A 22,741-nucleotide genomic window follows, 5' to 3' on the forward strand; every position below is an offset into this window, starting at 1 on the left:
TCATCCACTGGAATCAGGTGATTAAATGTTGAAAGAGGTTACAATAAAAACTGGTTGAGAATGAGACTGGAAAGATACTGAGAGAGCATAAGATGTATTGGATTTTAAAGCTAAACACCAGTTAGAAGGCATGAGCTTGGGAACTGTACTCTAAGAAAGGGCTCAGCCCCTAAGCATTAGGGAGACTCCCCCTGGGGCAATTTAGCACCCAGTCGCAGGTCCAGGACCAAACTTCTGATTGTTAATAACAGAATCTAGATCACAAACAGTAACCGTTTTTGTCCTGAGTATGTTCATTACCAGGGATGATAGAGAAAAAATATTAGAGATAACATACATCAAGCTGAGGAATAAACTCAATTACAAACAAATTCTGTAATCTTCAAAATAATGTCTGTCTTTGTTATTAAGGTAATTACAATAATTTGGCAAGTTAGAGAATCCAACATCTTGGTCTTTGTGGCTTGTATTTAAAATGTGCAATTGATATTAAATTTGCAATTTTCACTTGAATGGGATAAGAAAATCTAAGTCTGTACACAGTATTCAAATGTTTAAAAGAAGCTGATTTACCACATTGCCAAGTTTGGTTTATTAGATTTCAAAGAGTTGCTAGGCTTGTAAAGCAACCTGGCCCATCAGCTTCTCTAGGGCCTTATTAAGGCTTGGAATTGCTGGAAAAATCAGGTAAATTACATTTGTAAATCACATTTTAAATACTTAATTCTCTTTTAATTCACTAAGTTGTAAACAAGACTGATTTACAGTAAATTATTTAGGAGATTTCAATCAGTTAAACTTGGGTTAACAAACCATTCATCAAATAATGAAAGTAAATATTCTTATGTTAGTATAAAAATTACTAGCTTTATAAATAGAGCAAGAATATTTATAAATTGGCTTAAGAAAATCTAAGTTTTTTTTAATTTTTACAATTTTAATAAATTCAACATTAATTTAGAGTCCCAGGGAACTATAAATAATCCAACTTATGCATAAAATGAAAAGATTAAAAAACTCAACCTGGTGTTACTTGGTGCCTGCTCTGCTGGGCCTGGGTAGTAAGAGTATATAAACCCACAGCATCTGCCCTGAAGGAGCTAAGAGTCTAATAAAATAACAGAGATCACAACTCCCAGGAGGGGCCCAACCCAATTTCCAGGACACAGAAAAGCTTCCTGCAGGCTTCCTAAACTGGAGTGCAGCCTTAAACCCAGAACAGTCATGAATATCCTTTATGTCCTATTTTTGCTTAAAATTTCCTACTCCAGGGTTTCCAATCATGCAATGTTTTCTTCATTCCACATTTTAGCAAAACCACCTTGGCCAATATCCATCTAGCCTGAGTGTGGGCCACTAGGACACTCACCCACCAGCTGGGCTGAGCGAGGGGAGGAGTCCCTGTCTCCAGCCTCCTGGGGGAGTTTGAATTAGCGGCAGTCCTCCTAAGTGACAGATGGCATCTGACACAGGAACAGCCACTTTCTGCAGACAGAAAGGCTGCACTTCTCAGTATACCACCTGGGTGTCCCCAGAGAGGGTAACTATAAAATGACGAGGATCAAAGGAGTGTATTAAAACTTTTTCTAAGAAACATGATTTATTTCTATACACAAATATGCACCTACACTGTCCTTTGGCTAAGACCAAGGTTCTGAATTAAAAGACCCTCCATTAACTCAATGCAAAGGAAACCACTTTTAACACCAAAAATGTCAACCTCCACATGACAGTTTTGATTTTAGCATCTGTGAATTAATAAAATGTAAAGATATTCAGCACTGCTGAATTCTCAGTACATTTCTGCCATTACGTACTTATAAAATCGTACTTATCATCTGTGTACATTTGAAAAATAATGGCACATACAAAAGATACACATTTATTCAGACAACAGATACCAGCTGGTGTTTTGGCTTATAGGGCCCCAAGGGATGGAGGTACCCATGTGAAAACCCCTGAACCAGAACCCTTGCTCAAAGGTTTCTTCCTGTTTCTGAAAAATAACACAAAAAATAACTGATTAACCCAAAGTTGGACGGCACACTCGTGGGAGTCACAAGCAGAACTCAAATGGCCTTGTTTACAACTTGTTGCTGGTTACCATTCCACGTACAAGCATACATAGAAGTCCAACACAAATGTTCAAATAATAAAATGCTACTTTTACACTCCTTCCACCAACCACAATTGTACCCAAGCACATTATTCTATTATTTCAGATTTCAAAGAATTTCAAGTAATCTCATCTTGCCCATCTCTGGTAAGAATTCTCTCCTACCCCAGACCTCAGTGGTGTGCCAGGGAAGCCAAAGTCATGGGAAAAATATGATCTATTTTCCTGGAACATCGATTTTACGCTACAATTTGGTTTGTTGGGAAATGATGGAAATATCTACACTCTTTGAAGGTTCTGTCACTCCTGTGTCCAAGCAATCAGCAGAATCCTATTTTGTCTTGGACCCTACATCTTGGCAGGATCAGTGAAGGTTCAAAGAATAGAACATTTTTTATGCTGTGAGTAGGGAAAATTGATACATTTGTGTTTCTATTAAGGAATATATTACTGCTTCAGTGAGATCAAAGAGGCTGCTACTAGGGCAGAAACAGATTAGGATAATTGCCTCCAGGGCTTAGGGGCTGGTGCCAGATGCTGGTGTGAATGAACCAGAACCTGTCACTTCTCGGCAAGATTAAAAAGAACAGCAGAGCTAGCTTTTTAAAATCTAGTTTGTCAACTTAAATTTCAGTCTTATTTTACCTCTACCTGCATTAAATTAGCGTGGCTCCCACAATCCAGTTTACCTGCCTGATGCAATTTCACTTCTTCATATGCTTTATTTACAAACTCTTGATTACAAATAGCATTTCTTAAAGCTGAATCATTCACCATGACTCAGAAGAAAAGTCTGCTCTTTTCACCATTCCACTGGCTTCTTAACATACAGTTCTAAAGTGTTATAATTTTTAAATTATATTTTCAACTCCGGATAGAGGGTTGGTGGTCAGAGAAAGCAAGTTTGAAATGCAAACTTGAAAGCAGTGAAAATAAGGAAGAAGCTGAGAGAGAGTTCTCTGGAGTCAAGGGTTGGAACATGCACATGTTAGTCCTGAGGCTCCTTGAGCATGAACCGAAGAGAAGGGACAGCCAGTTCCAGTTGTTCTGAAAAGCAAGGATATGCTCAGAAGCTTACAATGGTTTCTATCACTGCAAAGAAGCAAGTGACCTAATCATCGTGTCCTCTGAGTGAGAAACTGTAAGAAAGCAGGATTCTGAAAAATGCACCATGCCAAAATGGAAGTTTCCTTCTAGAGCAGTTTCAGAATTAAAACATGGTGGTTGAAGATGAGGTAGACATAACAGAAGAAAAACTATTGAAGTCATGGGCTATAGGCAGAACCAAATCTGTCTGGGGTGAAAAAGGACAGCCAAACTGAACAGGCTGGGCTCAGAAATAGAAATATTAACAACAAAAACAATAGTTAACACTTACTGAACATTTTCTATATGTCTACACTAAGGGCTCTTTACTCATTCAATCCACATAACCTTATAAATTAGCTACATTACATCATTGTTCCCATTTTAAAGATAAGGAAATTGAGGCTCAGAGAGGGTAGATAACTTGTCCAAGGACCCAGAGCTAAAAAGTGGCAAAGCCAGGATTCAAATCTAGGCCATCTGATTCCAGAGTACAGGCACCTGTTAGAATGATGCCATGATTTTAGTGTCCTCAAAAGACCCACTTAAAAAACTGAGATCTATGTAGTTTTTACCCTGAAAGTTGTAGAATCTGAAATATTAATATTTTCATCATTTACTGATTTATTTTTAATTACTATGCCTTTATGACATTTTTACATGCAAAATGACTACTGATAAAATACTGATTAAGAACTTTTATCAAGAGAGTATTTGTTTTCTAGGAAGCACATTATTAATTGGGAAAAAAAGGCATGTAGTTGTAGATAAATAGGGTCAAGATTCTGACAAAGAAGCCCCAGAAGTGCCAGCTCAGGCACTGCCCACCCCACCACTCACTGCAGACAGCTGACATCAAAGGGTTTATTTCTTGGGACTTCCCTGGTGGCACAGTAGTTAAGAATCCGCCTGCCAATACAGGGGGCACAGGTTCGAGCCCTGGTCCAGGAAGATCCCACATGCCGTGGAGCAACTAAGCCCATGCGCCACAACTACTGAGCCTGCGTGCCACAACTACTGAAACCCACGTGCCTAGAGCCCGTGCTCTGCAACAAGAGAAGCTACCACGATGAGAAGCCCACGCATCACAATGAAGGGTAGCTCCCACTCACCACAACTAGAGAAAGCCCGCACATAGCAAAGAAGACCCAATGCAGCCAAAAATAAAATTAAAAAAAAAAAAAGGTTTACTTCTTGATTTCCTTCATGGAATGGCTAAATAGTAAAGTGCAAGTGAAAAAAAACAGACAAAACAAAACAAAAATATTATCAAGTTTATAATGACATGAGATAAAACTAAAACTTGGCTCTGCTGTTCACAGGTGAACATGGGCTTAGGCAAGGAAACGTGCTGGTCTGAGTTTGTGTGATATGGGTTGACTTTTTTTTAATTGTAATGGGGGGAAAAGGATGATTTCACAAAGGGTAACTCACAAACACAGCTTAGTAGATTTTTTTCAAAGTTATATGTTCTCAGTCAACAACTGGGAAAACTACAAATATCTTACTACACTTAGGCATCCAACAATGGCTGCCTAAGTACTGAGAGCACTTAGTACTCACCCACTGCCAAACAACCAATGCCTGAAAGAACACATTATTTGAGAGACTGTTGGTTTTGAAACAGGCACAAGAGATTGCCTAATATCCCCCCTTTGGAAAGGGGAGAAACTGGGTACAGAGTGATAAGGGGATTTGAACCAGGCAGGCATCAGAGCAGCACACAATAGGTACAAGATCAGGGTGCTTCAGGGCAGAGGCCATTGCAAAACAGCACTGTCTGTAAACTGAGCCCTGGGCCAAACCCCAAGTGAGAAGGGACACTAGCCCACTGAGGCCAGACCCTCAAAAAGGCCAGAGTGGCCCAGGTCAGGGGCACACCTGGCTACCAACTAGACTAAAAACAATTTGTCCCTGCAGGAAAGTTTCTCAAATTCCTACTTTCAGGCCACAGGACTGATTAAGATTAAATAATATGCTCACAGATCACAGGTCACCAAATACACAAGAAAGCAAACCATAATGATACTCACAAACTACATATTTAGTCAACCAACTACATATTTAGATTCTCAAGAACTGCAGATATTGGAATCATCAGATGCAGAATACAGAATAGCTATGTGTGTAATATTTAAAGAAATAAAAGGTACAGTCTCAAAGATGACCAACAAAAGAATGTTAAGAATGAACAGACAAGTTTGAAAACAAACTGTGGAACTTTTACAAATAAAGTAAAAATTGTTAAAATCAAAAACTCCAGCAGGGAGGGGCAAGATAGGGGTAGGGGATTAAGAGGTACAAAGTACTATATATAAAATAAGTAAGGTACAAGGATATACAGTACAACACAGGGAATATAACCAATGTTTTATAATAACTCTAAATGCAATATAACCTTTAAAAACTGTGAATCACTATGTGGTATACCTGAAACACATAATACTGTACATCAGCTATACCTCAATAAAAAATAAATTTAAAAAAACCTCCAAAAAACAGGTTAAACATTAAATCAGACACAGCTAAAGAGAGAATTACTGAACTTGAGGATATTATACACAAATATTTTTACTGATGTGATTACGTTACTGCAACTAAGATCAAGTTTAAGAATTGAAGAGTGTTGATCAAAGACTCATGAATTGTCTTAGTTCATTTACACACGATGAAAATTACAGTACTAGTAATGTAAAAAAATAAGGGGGAATTCATCTTTCTTCACAGGAAAAATCTTTTGACAAATAATTCCAAGACAGTCATTCAAAGACCCTTTCTTATGGGATAAGACACAGGTGCTTGTGTATACATGGAGCCCAGTCCAGGAAGGATACTCCAAACAGCAGTTGCTTCTGGAGAGGAAAACTGCAGTGCCACAAGGCAGGGAAGAAGGGAAGGTGGCTTATGTTCCCTATGCATCCTTTTGCAGCTTTTGTACTATTTACTAGTTGTATGTATTATCTATTCATGAAAAGGACTTTTCAAGTTTGGGGAACATATAAAAAGACAAACTGCATGGCCACTCAACAGGAAGCTATACCTAAGGAAAATTTTAAGAACAAAAGCCTAAAATTATTGGGCAATATAATGGCCTGGGCATCTCTCCTCAGAATACACCGTGAATATTAACAGGTACAACACTACAGAAAATGGTAATATTTATGTGAGGTGAGAACCTTGGGAAACTTGGGACATTGTGACAAAGACAAAAAACACATTTGATTTGATAGGGCAGCTGATTTTATTTCAAACTAACTTTCAGAAATCAATATGCAACATCATATTTTGGAGGTCACATTTAGCATGGGTCCCAATCCACTCCTCTGCTGCAGGGCTACTTTTCAATAGAAGTTGGAGAAGCAAAAAGGGATTTTGACAGAGCAGATGGAATGTATATTTTGATTTGACTTGTTAAGAGATACCATGACCAAAGCTTCTTCTTATCTATGGCTTCTTACCCCAAAAAACAGGAAAGAAGAAACTGTATGATAAATAGAACATTCTTCCATTGGTTGAATTCAGTAGCCTATTATCAAAAAGAAAGAAAACTAATGGTTAGATTAATAATACTGGTTTTACCAGTGTGTACACTCTAGTACAAATTCCAGTTTCGCAAACAGAAAATACAGTTTCCAAAATCCTGGGTAATAACAGCTGTGTGACATTGGGCTAATTTTTTTCCTCCCTGAACCTCTGGCTCATTTTACAAATGGGGATTATTTTTTTAAAAACTTCCTCAAAAGGTCAATGTGAGGATTTAATGAAATTGTTTAGAAACTTACAGGTGGCAAGAACAAAATGACAGCTATTATTGCTGTGGCTATCATTAAATCTTTACTAATTTGTAGTCATAAAATCAGCGTTGTGTTTTTAATAAATAATATTAAAAGAAAGTTTATTATAAATTTAATAATGCTGGCAAGACTAAGAAAACTTAAAGTTCATAAACTGTTTTCAAGAATTTGCACAAGAGGAAAAAAAAAAGGGAATTCCCTGGCGGTCCAGTGGTTAGGACACAGAGCTTTCACTGTCAGGGCCCAGTTCCATCCCTGGTTGGGGAACTAAGAGCAGCCAAAAAAAGAATTTGCAAGTGCTTAGGAAGTATCATGAACAAATAAACTATTGTGTGCTATTTACAAAGCAATCAAGTAATTGGGGTAGAGGAGCTGGTAGACAGAGAAGTTTAAGACAGCTTCTGCTCTTAGGTGAGAAAATAAAAACCCTTTTCAGGTAACAATAAAAAGGAGTATTTTATTCATGATTTGTCCCTTGCCTGCGTCCAAAAATGACTTTACGGTGACTCAAGACTATATGTAAGTACATGCTGAATACATGATTAAATATAAATTCTATTCACTTTCTATTAAGCAATACTTTGTTAGCCAAGTTTTAGTAACTTTGGAGATTTAAAACTATTTAAATCTTTCTTAAGTTTAAATCTTAAGTTTATAGTTCAAATTTTTAAACCAATTAAAATGGAATTCTCTTCTCTGATTACACTTTACTGTCACTGTTTCATTAGTAACACTTTGACCACCTCTTATGAAAAAATCCACGTTAAATGTTGATAACTGCCAAACATGGTTGATGGGTACATGGGATTTGTTATACTATTCTCTTTCCTTCTGAACAGGTTTGAAAGTTTTCATAATAAAACTTTCTTTTTAACACTTACTTGTGAAATAAAAAATATAATAAATATAAATCTGTCTTACTGGCAAGCCCCAAGCTGATCAGAGGGTCATAAAACATCCAGGGCAGTTTATACCAAGAGAGTCAAAGATCAAAACCAAACAGAAACTTATGGAAAACATTCTGTGTCTGAAAAATTAAATAAGATTGTGAATAAGAGAAAAGCATATGCCCCAAACTTCAAACCAAAGGTAGGAAAACACTTATTTACTCAAAGAACTGGGAGTATTTATGAAAACAGTATACAAAAACTATATATTCTTGATACCACATAAACCATTGAGAGCTATGTAGTAATTTTCATAAAATACTTGGATTCATTGCCAGCCTAAATTTTGATAGATTTTAGTTTTATTTTGTTTCTTTAATAATGATGAGGCTCTGCTGGTGGCATTTTAAAAAGTCATGTGGCATGACATTTATTTGAAAAATAGAAAATAAAGAGGAGTAACAATATTAAGTACTTCCTCCTTTAGACTCACTATTGCTATGAAAATATGTTGGAGTGTGAATCTTTTTCATTTTTCATTAATGTGTTTTTTAATCAGAAAAAAGTCCTATTATTTATCCCTATTCATCAACTGCAACACACTAAATGTACCTTGAACTTATTGCAATGATTCAAATAACTAAAGAAAGTTCACCCACTATTTTCCAGGGGCCTAATTTGTTAACAAGAGGAGCTGGCATTACTGACTTTGTCCATCACAGATAGAATCAAGGTGCTATTACCAGATCTGCTGACTGTGTTAAGTCGATGACTGTGTAAGTCCAAGGTCCAAGAGTGAACCCCCAGTACAGTGAGTCACACACACGAGTCTTAACACAATCTCTGACCCCCTACAGTCAACCGGGAATAATGACTCATCCAAGTACTCCTTCCATTAACAAGAGAAGTTAACCTTTCACTCGAATTCCTCAATTAACTTTCAATACAATCAAACCAAACTTGGCAAATAAAATGCAATTTTATTATTGCAGACTAACACACCTAATTATGTAAGTTCACTACTTTTTTGTATTTGGTTCACAGTCTAAAATGGATTCAGCCATGGTTAAAAGTGACCAACTGGAAGAAATTCATAGTGATTCAATGAACACAGAGCAAAACAACATTAGTAGTGAAAAATCTTACTATTTTTTCCTACAGAGTTTTTAAAATTACTGATTACAGTGTTATCTCTTTTGGCATCTCTTATCATATAATAATTTTAAATTAGAGCCAAATTTTTAACTTTATGGTTTTCGTATCTTTGTCATCTTATAGAAAGCCTTCTCTTACAGTCTCTTACAGAAAATAAATACATTTTTCTGATTATAATTTTTCTTATAAACTTTTAAATTAAATCCATATATTTAGCTCTGATCCATCTGGAATTTCAGTGAATAGTTATCATTGCTGGGGCTCTCAGGTAACTATAGTAACTTCTGTTTGAAATCTTAAGAGACTGATCAAATGGAAGAGGCTAGATGGGTAAATACTGAGATATTCCAGCATCGAAAGCCAGAATAGGAGCATAATATTCTCCTAGAACACCAGGATTGAATAAGTTAAGGTAAATGTTAGGCCTTTTATACTTTCTAAGCTATAAGTGATAGGTTATAGTTTTTATCCTATGTGAAGGAAAGAAACAAACACTTTTCATATACTGCTACAAATTAAAAAATTGAGGGGCTTCCCTGGTGGTGCAGTGGTTGGGAATCTGCCTGACAATGCAGGGGACACAGGTTCGAGCCCTGGTCCGGGAAGATCCCACATGCCACAGAGCAACTAAGCCCGTGCACCACAACTACTGAGCCTGTGCTCTGGAGCCTGTGAGCCACAACTACTGAAGCCTGTGTGCCACAGCTACTGAAGCCCATGAGCCAAGAGCCAGTGCTCCGCAACAAGAGAAGCCACCGCAATGAGAAGCCTGCACACTGCAAGGAAGAATAGCCCCCGCTCACCGCAACTAGAGAAAGCCTGTGCGCAGCAACAAAGACCCAACGCAGCCAAAAATAAATAAATAAAAATTTTTTTTTAAATTGAGATTACAGCAGATGATGTGTTTCTAGAGCCAGACAGCCTCCTGGATCTATCACTTACTGTCCTTGGAAAGTTTTTTAAACACTGTGCCCTAGATTCCTTGTCTATAAAATGGGGATAATAATAGTACCTTCTCCTCAAGCTACTGTGGGAATGCAACGAGACAGTTCATGTAGAATACTTCAAACAATGTCTGATAGAATAATTCCTCAATAATTATTAGCTATTTTTACTATTACTTGAGAAAGTATAGTAATTCTGCATGGTAATCATTACAAGCAGGTGGCAACTTCTGAAAGCACCATGCTATAAGTTTGTAAGTCAACGATTTAAATGTGGAAATACATATTCCTAATCAAATGCTGTTATAAATTATTAACATAATACATGTAGTTTATTTTCAAAAGGTACCTAAAATTCAGTTTCTGGTCACTACGCCATTTATAACATTGTTCCCGTAGGGAAATGTGCTTTTAGTTTCAATCAGGTGTTCTAAGAGTTCCTAGAAGTTTCTAGATTTCTATTTCTAGAAATAAATATATATCTGAAAGGCTATAAAGTACCAGAATCTCAGAACAGATAAACTCCAGAGACTCAAAAGAAAAACTCATTTTTATGATAATGAAAAGAGACAAGCCAGTAGGACGTTGAGGGCTCATAATTTCACCTTGTTTATGTAATGCTGCTGACACTAAATTGGTTTAATTGATGGTAGCTGAAAAATAAATAATGTGCTTTTAGATATTCTGCCCTGTTCATCATTGCTAGAGGTATACGGGGTGCTTGCTTTAACTTCCAATATTCTGAACTAACAGTGAGGCCCAGGTTCACACACTGAGACCCCTTTAATCAAAACTGGGGTTTCTTGGTAGTTTTCAATATAAACATATGGAAATGGATGTTTACCCCTGGGGACATTGCTGCTAAGCGGGTCAACCTTTCTCTTGTTCTGAGAAAGGAACTGTACAAGGGAGAAAGTATAGTTCTGAGAGAGAACAACGAGCCCTGACATTCACCCCAGGAGTCCCCAGAATCTGAAAGCTTCTAAAGTCATTCAAACCTCTAAAAGGTGACAAATGGGATTGACGCTCAACCCGTGTGCACCACACAACCATGCTGACTGTTAAATACAGAAATGCCGTCAACGTCTGCCGCTGGGGTGGGGGCGAAGGTGGGGGACTGTGAACCCCACCCCCGGCCCAGCAACAACAACAGGGTTAATGAAGGTTAATGCCCAGCCCATGGTGTGGAGGGGGACGTCTGTGGGAGAGGCCAGAGGCCACACTAGACCAGGATTTTGCCCAGCACACCTCGTTTCTCACATGAACTTAAAGTGGTTTGTCTGGTAACTTTCTGAGCCCGCACATTTCAAGGTAGCCATGTGGATGTTATGGGGTGAACATTCACTCTTCCTAAGAGATATCCACCCCTCAACTGGGCCTCCCATCCTTCTACTAACTTATCATTTTATTTGTCTCTGACAGGTGTACAGCAGATAAGGTGAACAGGGCAAATACCAAAAGAACAAAACCTTCTCAAAATTCAGATGTAGATCCTGGAATATTTAGAGGCAAATGTCATGATGTCTGGGATTTACTTTAAAATATTCCGGGGGGGTGGGGGAAAGTGAGAACAGATGAAGATAGATGAAATAAGAAGGGTGAAATGCCAAAAAGTGTTGAAGCTGTGTGATAGGTACATGAGAGTTCATTAAATTATTCTATTTTGTGTGTACTTTTCCAAATGTCCACAACAAGGGTAATAAATAAGTAAATCCATTTTTTAAAACTATCAAAATCCCCTTCAAAGTTAACTAGCTTTCTCAGGATCCCCATGCCAACAAAGGGGAAAGTGAGACTCACACTCAGATTTTTGTTGTTGTTTTGCAAAAGGCTTCAAGACCAGAGTTTTTTTTTGACTACTTCCTGCTACTCCCCACAGTTCTAAAGATAAATGCCAAGAAAAGGAAAGTGTCAGAGGTATTACTGGGCGTACCAAACATCTTGCTTTCGGAAATCCTAGTTACCTTTATACACTTTTTATTTCAGTAAGTACCACAGGTTAAATATTAAAAATTTAAACACTGCTAAGTAAGAATGAATGACTGTCATCAGCTCACCTGTCGAAGGTCTCCAGTAGAGACACTAATGATAAGAGTTGGGATACTCATGAAGCAGGCATTGTAGAAAAGCACTCCATATTTCCCTAACTCCTGCAAAAACCAAGAAAACTCCGCTCAATTTTAGAAGTATGAAGCATCAGACTTCCTGGAGCCATTTATTTTATTTTATTTTCCCCTGAAGCTAATTATACAACCATGTACTTATGCAGAGTTAGAACATGCATTCTGACCAGCTCTGTATTGGAATATTTTCAGCAAATTTCTGATGTAAAATGCTTCATCTCAAGTGTACTGTGATTTCCAAAAAAAAAAATTTGCTCTATCCAAAAAATGACAGATAAAGTGGAAGGAGATGGATGGACTCCGAGGTTCCATCCATCTCTAACATTCTAATTGTGCTTTTTTTAAAAGCATGCTATTCAAAATGGGAAATGTGGAACAAAGTAAACAGCATTAACAATATTAATATAAACAGAACTCCTTAAAAAACATCTGCTCTTTCTATTAAGGAACAGCAGGGTTAAAACACCAGGTATCTTGTTTTCCAATCTTGCATAAATTTAATTTTCGTTAGAGGCTACATCCGCCACTTTCCATACAGGGTGACACACTGTGATTCTCAAAAGACAGCAAAACCAGTTTTGTAAAACTGCCACCATTAAAAACCAAATGGTAGTGCAGAAAAATACAGCGCAGATAAAAAACGGCTCACAGGAATAAGCCTGTCCATCAGAAAGAACACCCTCACTCAACACAAAGAACTTGGAACAAAGAAACATATGCCTGGCCCATCCTCCAGAGCTTCCTGCACAGCTTGGGGTGGGGGGCGGTGAGGGCTGGGAGCTCTGACCTGAGGGCAGCCACAACGAAGGAAAGCTCATCCGCCCACCTGCCCCTCGTGACAGGACCTTATAAATTATCCATTCCAATCATCTCATTCCACAGATGAGGAAACTGAGGTTTGGAGAAGTGAAGGTTCCAGGTCACAATAACCAGTCAGCAGCAAAACTTGAATCTGTAACCCACATCTCCAGACTCTCAAACTACAGCTGCTTTCAGAATACTCCTGACTTCACATTGGTCACTGATGATGATGGTTAAAAAAAAACTTCTAATTTTAATTTGCCTTTCAAAATAATCCCCTTTCTATATAGTATTCTGACTTTGCATCTAAAATAGTGCCCATTTTTCCCTTCCTACCTAATTTTCACCCAAACTTTGCAAGACAAGGAGTAACAAGAACCTACGCAGACAAGATAATTAAAAAGAAATTAGTAATCTGTAGATCATAACATGTAAATTAAATTACATGTCATCTTTACAAGTTCATTTTTTCATGTAATTTCAGTGGCCAGATGACAAAGCCTAAAAGCTAAAGGAGTGAAGATCTGGTACCTCTGGGTCCATTTTCTGTTTGGTATAAACACCATTCGCTGCTGTGAAGATATCATTCAGGAATACAAAAATATAGCCTTCCAAGTTAAAAGCAAGGTCAGAACTGGGAGGGAAAACAGAGAGTATGATTATTCAGAAACTCACAACTTGGCCTCAGACACTCTCTGTTTCATCTTTCCTAATCAAATCCATTTGTGCTGCTAGTAACTACCTTTCCTCTGGCATATTTTCCCCCTGTATGGTGATGAATGGTTAGTTCTTCTGCCCTGTCCCCAGACAAAAACAAGACCAGGCCTTCAGGAGGCTTAAACTTAATCACAACCGCTTAAAACCAGAGGGACATTAGCCATCTTCCTTTGACTGCAAAGCCATTCTTTTGCTAACTGGTAAAGAGGAATGATTTGTTCAACCCACCTGTGGCTTATTGTAGTAAATAGGGCCTTCCCCAGAGTACAGCCCTCTGGGGACAGCTGAGCAGTGACATGGTAAAGGGGTCAAATGAGGAACTGACACCTCCATCTGGTCCCCACTCACGTCATCCACTAGCACCCTCACTATCCTGTCCATCAAAAAGGCAAGGCAGGGATCCGTTCCTTCTCTGCAACTCCTCTAAGGCCCCTTTCTTCCCATTCTTTGAAGCATCTTCTCTTCAATTTCCATTTTAAATAAATAACACTAGTATAAAAATGTTTGGGGGGAATATGGCAAAGGGAGGAGAGAGTGAACAACAGCTAAGCCCAGATGTGATGCATTCACCTTCACTTGACCTTGCAAACAGTACCACACCCATGTCCAAATTCATAAGTATATATTGTCAAGAAGGTTTCCTTTACCCTCTTTGGGTCAGTGTCTGGGGGCCTGTGAAGTTAACTGACAACAGACAGAATAACGGGGGAAAAAAATACAAATTGTTTTAAATATTTTACATGCACAGGAGTTCACAGAAAAGAAATGAAACTCAAAGAAGTGGTCAGACTCTGGGGCTTAGATACCATTTTAACAAAAAAGAGGGTTTGGGTGTTAAGGAACAAATAAATTGTGGGAAAGGGACTAGGAAATACATAGGGGAAACTAATGGAAGATAAGGGTTATTTTAATAAGGTTTGTTTATGCAGATTCATCTAGATGCTTACTCTCTGTCTCTGGTGATAAGAATTGCTTTCCTATTTCAAGTACAAGACCAAGGGACACCTTCACAAAGGCAAATTTATGGTCTACTTTTAGGCAGAAAAGGGAGGGCAGAGAACTCTTCCCACATCTATTGATTCTCAATTGCCTTCAACTCAAAATAATGTTTATGACAAAGTGGCATATATTGGAGTGGCATATCCTTATCCCCTTCAGTATCAAAATAAGATTATTTCTAACCAAAGAGAAGGAAACAGGTAAAAATTGCATCAAAATTTGAATGCAAATTAAACCAGATTTTGCTTGAGGCTTCCACGGGCATTATTTACCTACAAATATATTTGTGAGAATATAAATTAATTTTAGATCATCATAAATCATAATTCTCTGGCTCAATCACAACAGAATCTCTGAAAATAAGGGTTTTCCAGATCTTTCCTACCCACATTCAGCTCAGTGTTAAGAAGTGTCTGCCATTCCCTAAGATGGCAAAGAGATGAATGAGCAAAAAAGTGAGGTACCTTTCCATCCAGAGGAATGCAAAGGAAGTGTTACTCACTTCCTCAGGGAGCCTAAGGGGAATTCTTGGAGTTTTCAGGTCTCCTACTTGAGGGGGCCAGGAATTCCCAACATCATTTGTTTAGGCCAGCAGTGAAAGCACAGACGTTTGATTAAGAATTTACTTGTGTTATAAATGGGAGCAGATTCATGGTCAACCCGTGTGATTGTCATTTAGGGCTGTTCGCAGACATTATATTTCAACTTTTGCTGGCCATGTGACTTGCTTTGGCAAATACAATGTAAGAAGAAGTAACACGTCACTTCCGGGGAAAAGCTTGGAGAGCCAGCAGACAATTCCCCACATGCCTTCTTCCCTTCTGGATGAGCAAGGAAACCCCCTTTAAGGCAGAGGTTCCATCCCCCTGGGTCCCTAAGTAGCTACAATGGGCAGAGCACTCCCACAGCATTCACTGATGTTAGTATGCATCTGGAGTGTGAGCAGAATATACCTGGTATGTTAAACAACCACGATGTAGGGGCTATTTGTTACAGCTGCCTAAACTGGCTCATCTGTTACCTGCATTTGATGAGTTAATTTGAGTGACAGCAGAGAAGGGTGCGGTGACAGCTGGGCTGCAGCTAAGAACTGTGCTTGTTACCCACAGGGATATTTTCCATTCTGTGGGTGCTGAGGAAGGGGAAGGCCGAGAATTACTATTCCAAGCTGGCTCTTGGGTAAAAGTTAGATGTTTTGGGAAACACTACTTACCCTTTCAGCTCACCAGAGTATCACCTATGAGCTAAATTCCTACTAACTGCTTCTGGAGATGTGCTTTCATACACACAGAGTCTGAAGTGCCATGCCTCATCAAAGACTTACATTTTTATAAACCAATTTTTGTAAAAGTCTTCAACTGGCTCTAAGTTTGTGGTTTTCAAACTGAGTTCCAAGAAACCTAGAAGAGAGAGGCGTCCCTGGGGAGACCTCAGCCCTGTGGGAGGAAGGCAGTTTCAACAGGGCACCTCCCTTTTTTAGCTACTTCACGCATATGTTTTGTTTGAACAAAAGTCTTCATGATCAAAACAGGCTCTAAGTGTGGCTGCTTAATGTCTGTACCAGCACCATATCAGGCATGAAACACAGCACTGAAACCAAACAGGCCAGCTTTAAGGGGGATGTGCTCAGCCACAGCTAGAATTGGAGAAGAGGAAGTTACAGATAAAAAAGGCAAATAATAAACCCTGGTCTAGGCAAGGGACTAAACACATTTATAACAATAATAAACATCATTATTATTGCTAATATCTGTCACCAGCTGGCATGCTATATCTTTAATCAATTTCTTTTGCTTATTATCTGTTTCCACCAACCTGAATGAAAGCTCCATGAAGGCAAGGATTGTTCTCGGTCTTGTTAACTGCTGGATTCCTCAGCACATAGAATGATGCCTGGCATATAGTAAATGCTTCAACATGTTTTTGTTGAACTTGACCACGAACTAGTGTAAATCCTGGTTTATTATTATCTCATTTAATTCTCATAGTGATGCTATTAGGTGGATGATATTCTAATCTGCACTTCACGGTCAAAATAAATGGGGCACAGAGAGGTTAAATAGCTTGTCCTTGGTTATATAGCCAGTAAGTGAGGAGACTAGAATAGGGTTCCAGACATCCTGGCTCTGTAGCCCACACCTTATTTAATTTGCAATTAATGATCCAGAACTCTTGTTTCTAAATGAGTTAATGAAACTAGTTTAACTGAAATTCCTCCAACTTTTTCTTTCTTCCTTTCATTCACATAGGTTTTTCTTTTCTATTACAGTCGTCCCTCCATACCCACGGGGGACTAGTTCCAGTACCCCACACCCCCACGCCCTCTACGTGCAGGTACCCAAATCTACGGATGCTCAAGTCCCTTATATAAAATGATGTGCAGCGTCTGCATATAACCTACATACATCCTCCCATATACTTTAAATCATCTCTAGATTACTTATAACACCTAATATGATGTAAATGCTATGTAAATAGTTGCCAGTGCACAGCGAATCCAAGTTTTGCTTTGGGGAATCTTCTGGTATTTAAAAATATATATATTTTCGATCCACGGTTGGTTGAATCCACAGATGCAGAAGCCTTGGACACACAGGGCCAACTGTATCATTTATACCTTATAAATGAGGAAACTGAGGCACAGAGAGGCTAAGAAATAGCTGACAGAAGTTAAGTTTCAAACCGAGGAAGGCAACTGCACACATGCTTTAACCACTATGCTAATAAAAGGAGTCCGAGCGCCTGCTTTCAAATGCAAACTTGGAGCCCTTATTCCTGGTCAGGTATATTAATGAATAAGATAGTAGTTATACACTGGTATTGGCTCATGTCCCAAACATTTAATGAGAGTATTCCATCCTTGGAAATATTGACCAATAAGGCATCACACGATGATAAAACAAATCAGCTTACAAGGGCTTTGTAAATCTGTTATTCTTCTTAGTCAAATGCCTAAGAACTTTTCAAAATTCTTTGTAAAATTTTTATATTGAAGACAAACATTCAGTAATAAAAGTATACAGTTTACTCCTTTTATGAAGAAAAGCTGTATTAATACCTTGTAATGCTCACTCTATATATTTCTCAGAAATGTTCTGGCCAACTTGGAACCCAGTGTGACTTTCACAGGAACACATGGGGATTCCACTAACATCAACAGATTTGTCTCTTGGCTGCTCAATTCAACTGCAGCCAGATGGAAAATGAAAAATGAGGAGGGGGCCAGGCCTATTGTCAAAGACACAAAGGAGTTATTGAGCAGAAATAGTCCTAAGTCTTACCCAGCTGCTATGAAAGCACCAAGAATGATGGCAAAGACACTGACAATGATGTTCAAGGAATACTGTTTCCTGTAATAAATAAATAGTGGATGGATAGATAGGTAGGCAGACAGATGGATAGATGGATAGACAGATAGATAGATAAGGAAAGGAGGAGGAGAGGAAAAAATATAGATTATATTTTTAAATAAACTGCAAATAGACATTGTTAACAGTTTTATAGCTAAAATCTAATGGACAATGCTTTATGTAAAAAGAGTACTAAAGGTACCTTAAATGGATTAGGAAATCAGACCAAATTTACTTTATTTCTTAAGTAGTTGTCTTAATCTAATTACAAATGTATTTTCTCTGTTCTCACTAGAAAGACGCTGGGACAAAATGCAGAAGAGCTCCTGCTGGTGGGTCTAGTTGGTATGTACTTTAATCAAGCATGCAAAGATTAAGATAAAATTCAATAGTAAAACTTAAAACATTGGGCCATCATCCAAATTTCATCATTAAATAGTCTCCACAGCAAAATCAAGAATCACCTTTTTAGGGCTTCCCTGGTGGCGCAGTGGTTGAGAGTCTGCCTGCCAATGCAGGGTACATGGGTTCAAGCCCTGGTCTGGGAAGATCCCACGTGCCACGGAGCAGCTGGGCCCGTGAGCTACAAATACTGAGCTCTGCGCGTATGGAGCCTGTGCTCTGCAGCAAGAGAGGCCGCGACAGTGAGAGGCCCGCGCACCGCGATGAAGAGTGGCCCCCGCTTGCCACAACTAGAGAAAGCCCTCGCACAGAAACGAAGACCCAACACAGCCAAAAATAAATAAATGAATAAATAAATTTAAAAAAAAAAAAAAAAAAAAATTTTTAAAAAAAAAAAAAAAAAAAAAAAAAAGAATCACCTTTTTAGATGTCAGCCTGCGTATTTTTATGAGAAATTTTTAAACCAACATTATAAAAATTAATTTATTCTGATGTTACATCATACTTACTGCATCAGAATGAATTTTCCCTGATTTTCTGCTACTCCTATTCTATACTATATATGTGGACAACTTTTCCTCTACATTCCAAAATCAGTGTATATTCCATCTGGCTCAGGAAACAGATTTACATCTGTTTTGGGGTTGTTGGGGTTTCTTTTTATAATTTTTGACCACACACACATTTTATTTATCTAATGTAGAATTATAATTGTTTTTAAAAAACACTCATTCCATTCTTAGGGAATCATGGAAATAGGAGACTGCTTTTAAGTGAACAAACCATTTGCCCTTAAGTTATTGCTACTAGCACTTCAAATCAACTATTTGAAAAGATGACTAGATGTTGAGAATTTGCTAGGTAAAAATAATGTGGGGGTGTGGGGAGAGGACACCAGAGGAAAAGAAGAAAAACAAAAATCACCCGAGTACGATGGTTTCCAGGAGTAAAGTAAGTGGAATGGTAAATTTCCTGAGCACGGTGAACATCGGCAAGCTGTCAGGAAAAGATTCAAGTATAATATCATCAGACACCAAGTACTTTTTTAATGCCTTACATTTTTAATTAAGCCCATTAATTTTCCAAATTAAATATAAGGAATTAACCTTAATTATCACACATGCTACTAATAAGTCATATTAAATAATAAAAAGAAATGGAGGTTTAATAATTTCATGCCACTTTTACTTACTAGCAATTCAAAACATCATAATATCCAACTACTACAAAGTTTGTGCTAAAAGATTATATGCAGTGTGAACCAATACAGCCTTTGACAAATCAAGTTGGGACTATGTATGGACAGTCATTAAATGGTCCTAACTTAGGACCTAATTACTTCTTGCTGGGAAACTTACCCTAAGATAATAACCCAAAGGAAAGAAAAAAAATCATGTACACAAACATGTTCATTGCAGTAATGTCTTTGGGAAAAACATCAGAAACAACCTGAATATCAGACAAGGCAATGATTAAATAAATTATGATAAATCCACTTGAGGGAACATTATACATTAATTCTATAATATAAAACTTTACCACTCTTCAAAAATGAATATTAAATAAATCAAGGAGGTGACAAAACTATGTAGAGTCTACAACTGTAATAAAATACATTCTGTATATGGAAAAAGACTGAAAGTGAGTATTTAAAATAGTATGTTAGAGGATAAAATTATGGGTAATTTTTCCCTAAAACTTTATGTAATGAGACCACATTCACTGCCTTTCAAAAATACTTATGAACCTTTCATCCACTCTCAAAACCCAGAGATTCCAGGACACAGTTCAATGCACAGCCACAGACTGCCAGGGCTGGAAAGACCCACCTCTATCTGCTTCCAATGTGACCCTGAGAAGATGGTGACCAAAGAAAGGAAAGCCAGAACCACAGCGTCTGTGGGGTGGGGTGGGCAGCTCCTCCTGACCAGACCTGAGGAGGGGTTTCACACTACAACCAGAGAGCAGTGCAGAAAGAATTTTCAGGAACTTCACTTAAAAATGTCTTATGAGACTGGTCTGAACTGCCTTTTTCAAAGCAAGACAAAAAAAAAAAAGTCTTATTATTTTCCATTAAATTCAAAAAGTATTTTTAGATGATGCCTTTTAAAAGCAGATAAGGGGAATTCCCTGGCAGTACAGTGGTTAGGACTCTGCGCTCTCAGTGCCGAGGGCCTGAGTTCAATCCCTGGTCAGGGAACCAAGATCCCATAAGCCATGCAGCATAGCCAAGAAGAAAAAAATAATAAAAAAATAAAAGCAGATAAGGATACTTAACGGTAAAAAGCTGAATGTTCTTCCCCCTAAGATCAGGAATAAGACCAGGATGTTCACTCTCACCACTACATCTATTCCACATGGTAGTTGAGGTTCTAGATGGGACAATTAGGCCAAAAAAAAAAAAAAAAAGTATACAAAAAAGAAAAGAAAGTTGTCTCTATTTTCAGATGATACATACAGAGAAAATCCTAGAAATCCATTAAAAAATATTATTAGAACAAATGAAGTAAGTGTGCAGGAAACAAGATGATTATACAAAAATCAACTGTACTTCCATACACTAGCAATGAGCAATCCAAAAAGGAAGTTAACAATTCCATTTATGATAGCATCAAAAAGAACAAAATTCTTAGGAATAACGTAACAAAACCAGTGTAAGAATTGTAATACACTACAAACTACAAAATATTGTTAAAAGGTGAAAGAAGATTAAATGGAAAGACACTCCATGTTATGGATCAGAGGCTTAATGTTGTTAAAATGGAAATACTTCCCAAATAAATCTATAGATTCAACACAGTCCTATCAAAATTTCAGCTGGCGGGCTTCCCTGGTGGCGCAGTGGTTGAGAGTCCGTCTGCCGATGCAGGGGACGCAGGTTCGTGCCCCGGTCCGGGAAGATCCCACATGCCGTGGAGCGGATGGGCCTGTGAGCCATGGCCGCTGAGCCTGCGCGTCCAGAGCCTGTGCTCCGCAGTGGGAGAGGCCACAACAGTGAGAGGCCCACGTACCGCAAAAAAAAAAAAAAAAAAAAAATTTCAGCTGGCTTTTTTTCCCCCAGAAATTGACAAACTAATTCTATAATCAATGTGGAAATGCAAGAAAACCAGAAAGCCAGAACAATCTTGAAAAAGAAGAACAAAGTTGGTGGACCCAATTTCAAAACTCACTACAAAGCTACAATTATCAGTATTATCTAGTACTAGTTTAAAGATAAACATTTAATCAAAGCAATAAGATTGAGAATCAAGAAATAAATCTTTCCAATTACGGTCAGTTAATTTTCAACAAGGGTGCCAAGACAATACAATGGGGAAAGAACAGTCTTTTCAATAAATAATGCTGAAACAACTCAACATTCACATGCAAAAGCATGATTTTGGACCCCTACCTCACACTATATAGAAAAAATTATGTAAAAATATATCAAAGACCTAAATGTAGGAGCCAAAACTATAAAACTCTTAGATGAAAGAATAGGATGATATCTTCATGACCCTGCGTCAGGCAAAATTCTCTTAGACACAATACCAAAAGCACAAGCAACAATAACAAATATAAATACATCAGACTTCCCCAAAATGTAAAACTTTTATAAATAGATAAACAACATGTGATAGATATATACAATAGAATACTACACAGTCTTACTAAGGAATGAAATTCTGATACATGCTACAACATGGATGAAACAAAAACATTATGCTAACTGAAATAAACTGGACATAAAAGGACAAATATTGTATGATTCCATTTGTATGAACTATCTAGAATAGGCAAATTCATAGACATAGCAAGTAAAACAGAGTTTACCAGGGCCAGGGGGATGGGGGAATGGGGCATTCGGTTTAATGGGTACAGAATTTCTGTTTGGGATGATGAAAAATTTCTGGAAATAGATAGTGGTGATGGTTGCTCAAGATCGCGAATATACTTAATGACACTTAACTGTCCACTTAAAAATAGTTAAAATGGTGAGTTTTATGTTATGTATATTTTACCTTAATGATTAATTGAATTTTTAAAAACTTAGAACTTTTGTGCTTCAAAGTACACCATCAAGAGAGTAAAAAGACAATCCACAGAATAGGAGAAAATTTTGCAATCATATATATAATAAACGACCTGTATCTAGAATACCTAAAGACTTAAAACTCAATAACAAAAAGATAAATAACCCTGTTAAAAAATGGGCAAAGGACTTGAATAGACATTACTCCAAAGAAGCTATATAAATGACCAATAAGCACATAAAAAGATGGTCAATATCATTAATCATCAGGGAAATGCAAATCAGAACCACAATAAGATACGACATCACAACCACTACGATAGCTATAATCAAAAAGATAGACAATAACAAATTT

The 22,741-nt window shown here is 37.7% G+C and overlaps 1 protein-coding gene across 10 annotated transcripts in view; it reads right to left on the reverse strand.

Annotated features, from left to right (window-relative positions):
* The window catches only part of SLC35D2 (solute carrier family 35 member D2), a 79,032-nt gene that overhangs the window by 27,848 nt on the left and 28,443 nt on the right, over positions 1-22,741 (reverse strand). For 3 of the 10 annotated variants that reach the window (XR_004350278.1, XR_004350277.1, XR_004350276.1), the window contains exons 5-10: positions 19,299-19,370; positions 17,904-17,972; positions 13,438-13,540; positions 12,040-12,132; positions 11,384-11,475; positions 6,661-6,728 (exon numbers count right to left, since the gene is read on the reverse strand). Coding sequence is in view for 7 of the 10 variants with exons in the window: in XM_032634315.1 (XP_032490206.1) it covers positions 6,647-6,728; positions 11,384-11,475; positions 12,040-12,132; positions 13,438-13,540; positions 17,904-17,972; positions 19,299-19,370 (511 nt within the window). In the remaining 3 variants the exon portion in view is untranslated. Of the gene's footprint in view, positions 1-6,419; positions 6,729-11,383; positions 11,476-12,039; positions 12,133-13,437; positions 13,541-17,903; positions 17,973-19,298; positions 19,371-22,741 lie in introns of those variants that run through there. The other 7 variants (XM_032634314.1, XM_032634311.1, XM_032634313.1 and 4 more) reach the window with 4 other exon arrangements.

Source organism: Phocoena sinus, chromosome 6 (genome assembly GCF_008692025.1).
Source record: "Phocoena sinus isolate mPhoSin1 chromosome 6, mPhoSin1.pri, whole genome shotgun sequence".
Taxonomy (NCBI): domain Eukaryota; kingdom Metazoa; phylum Chordata; class Mammalia; order Artiodactyla; family Phocoenidae; genus Phocoena; species Phocoena sinus.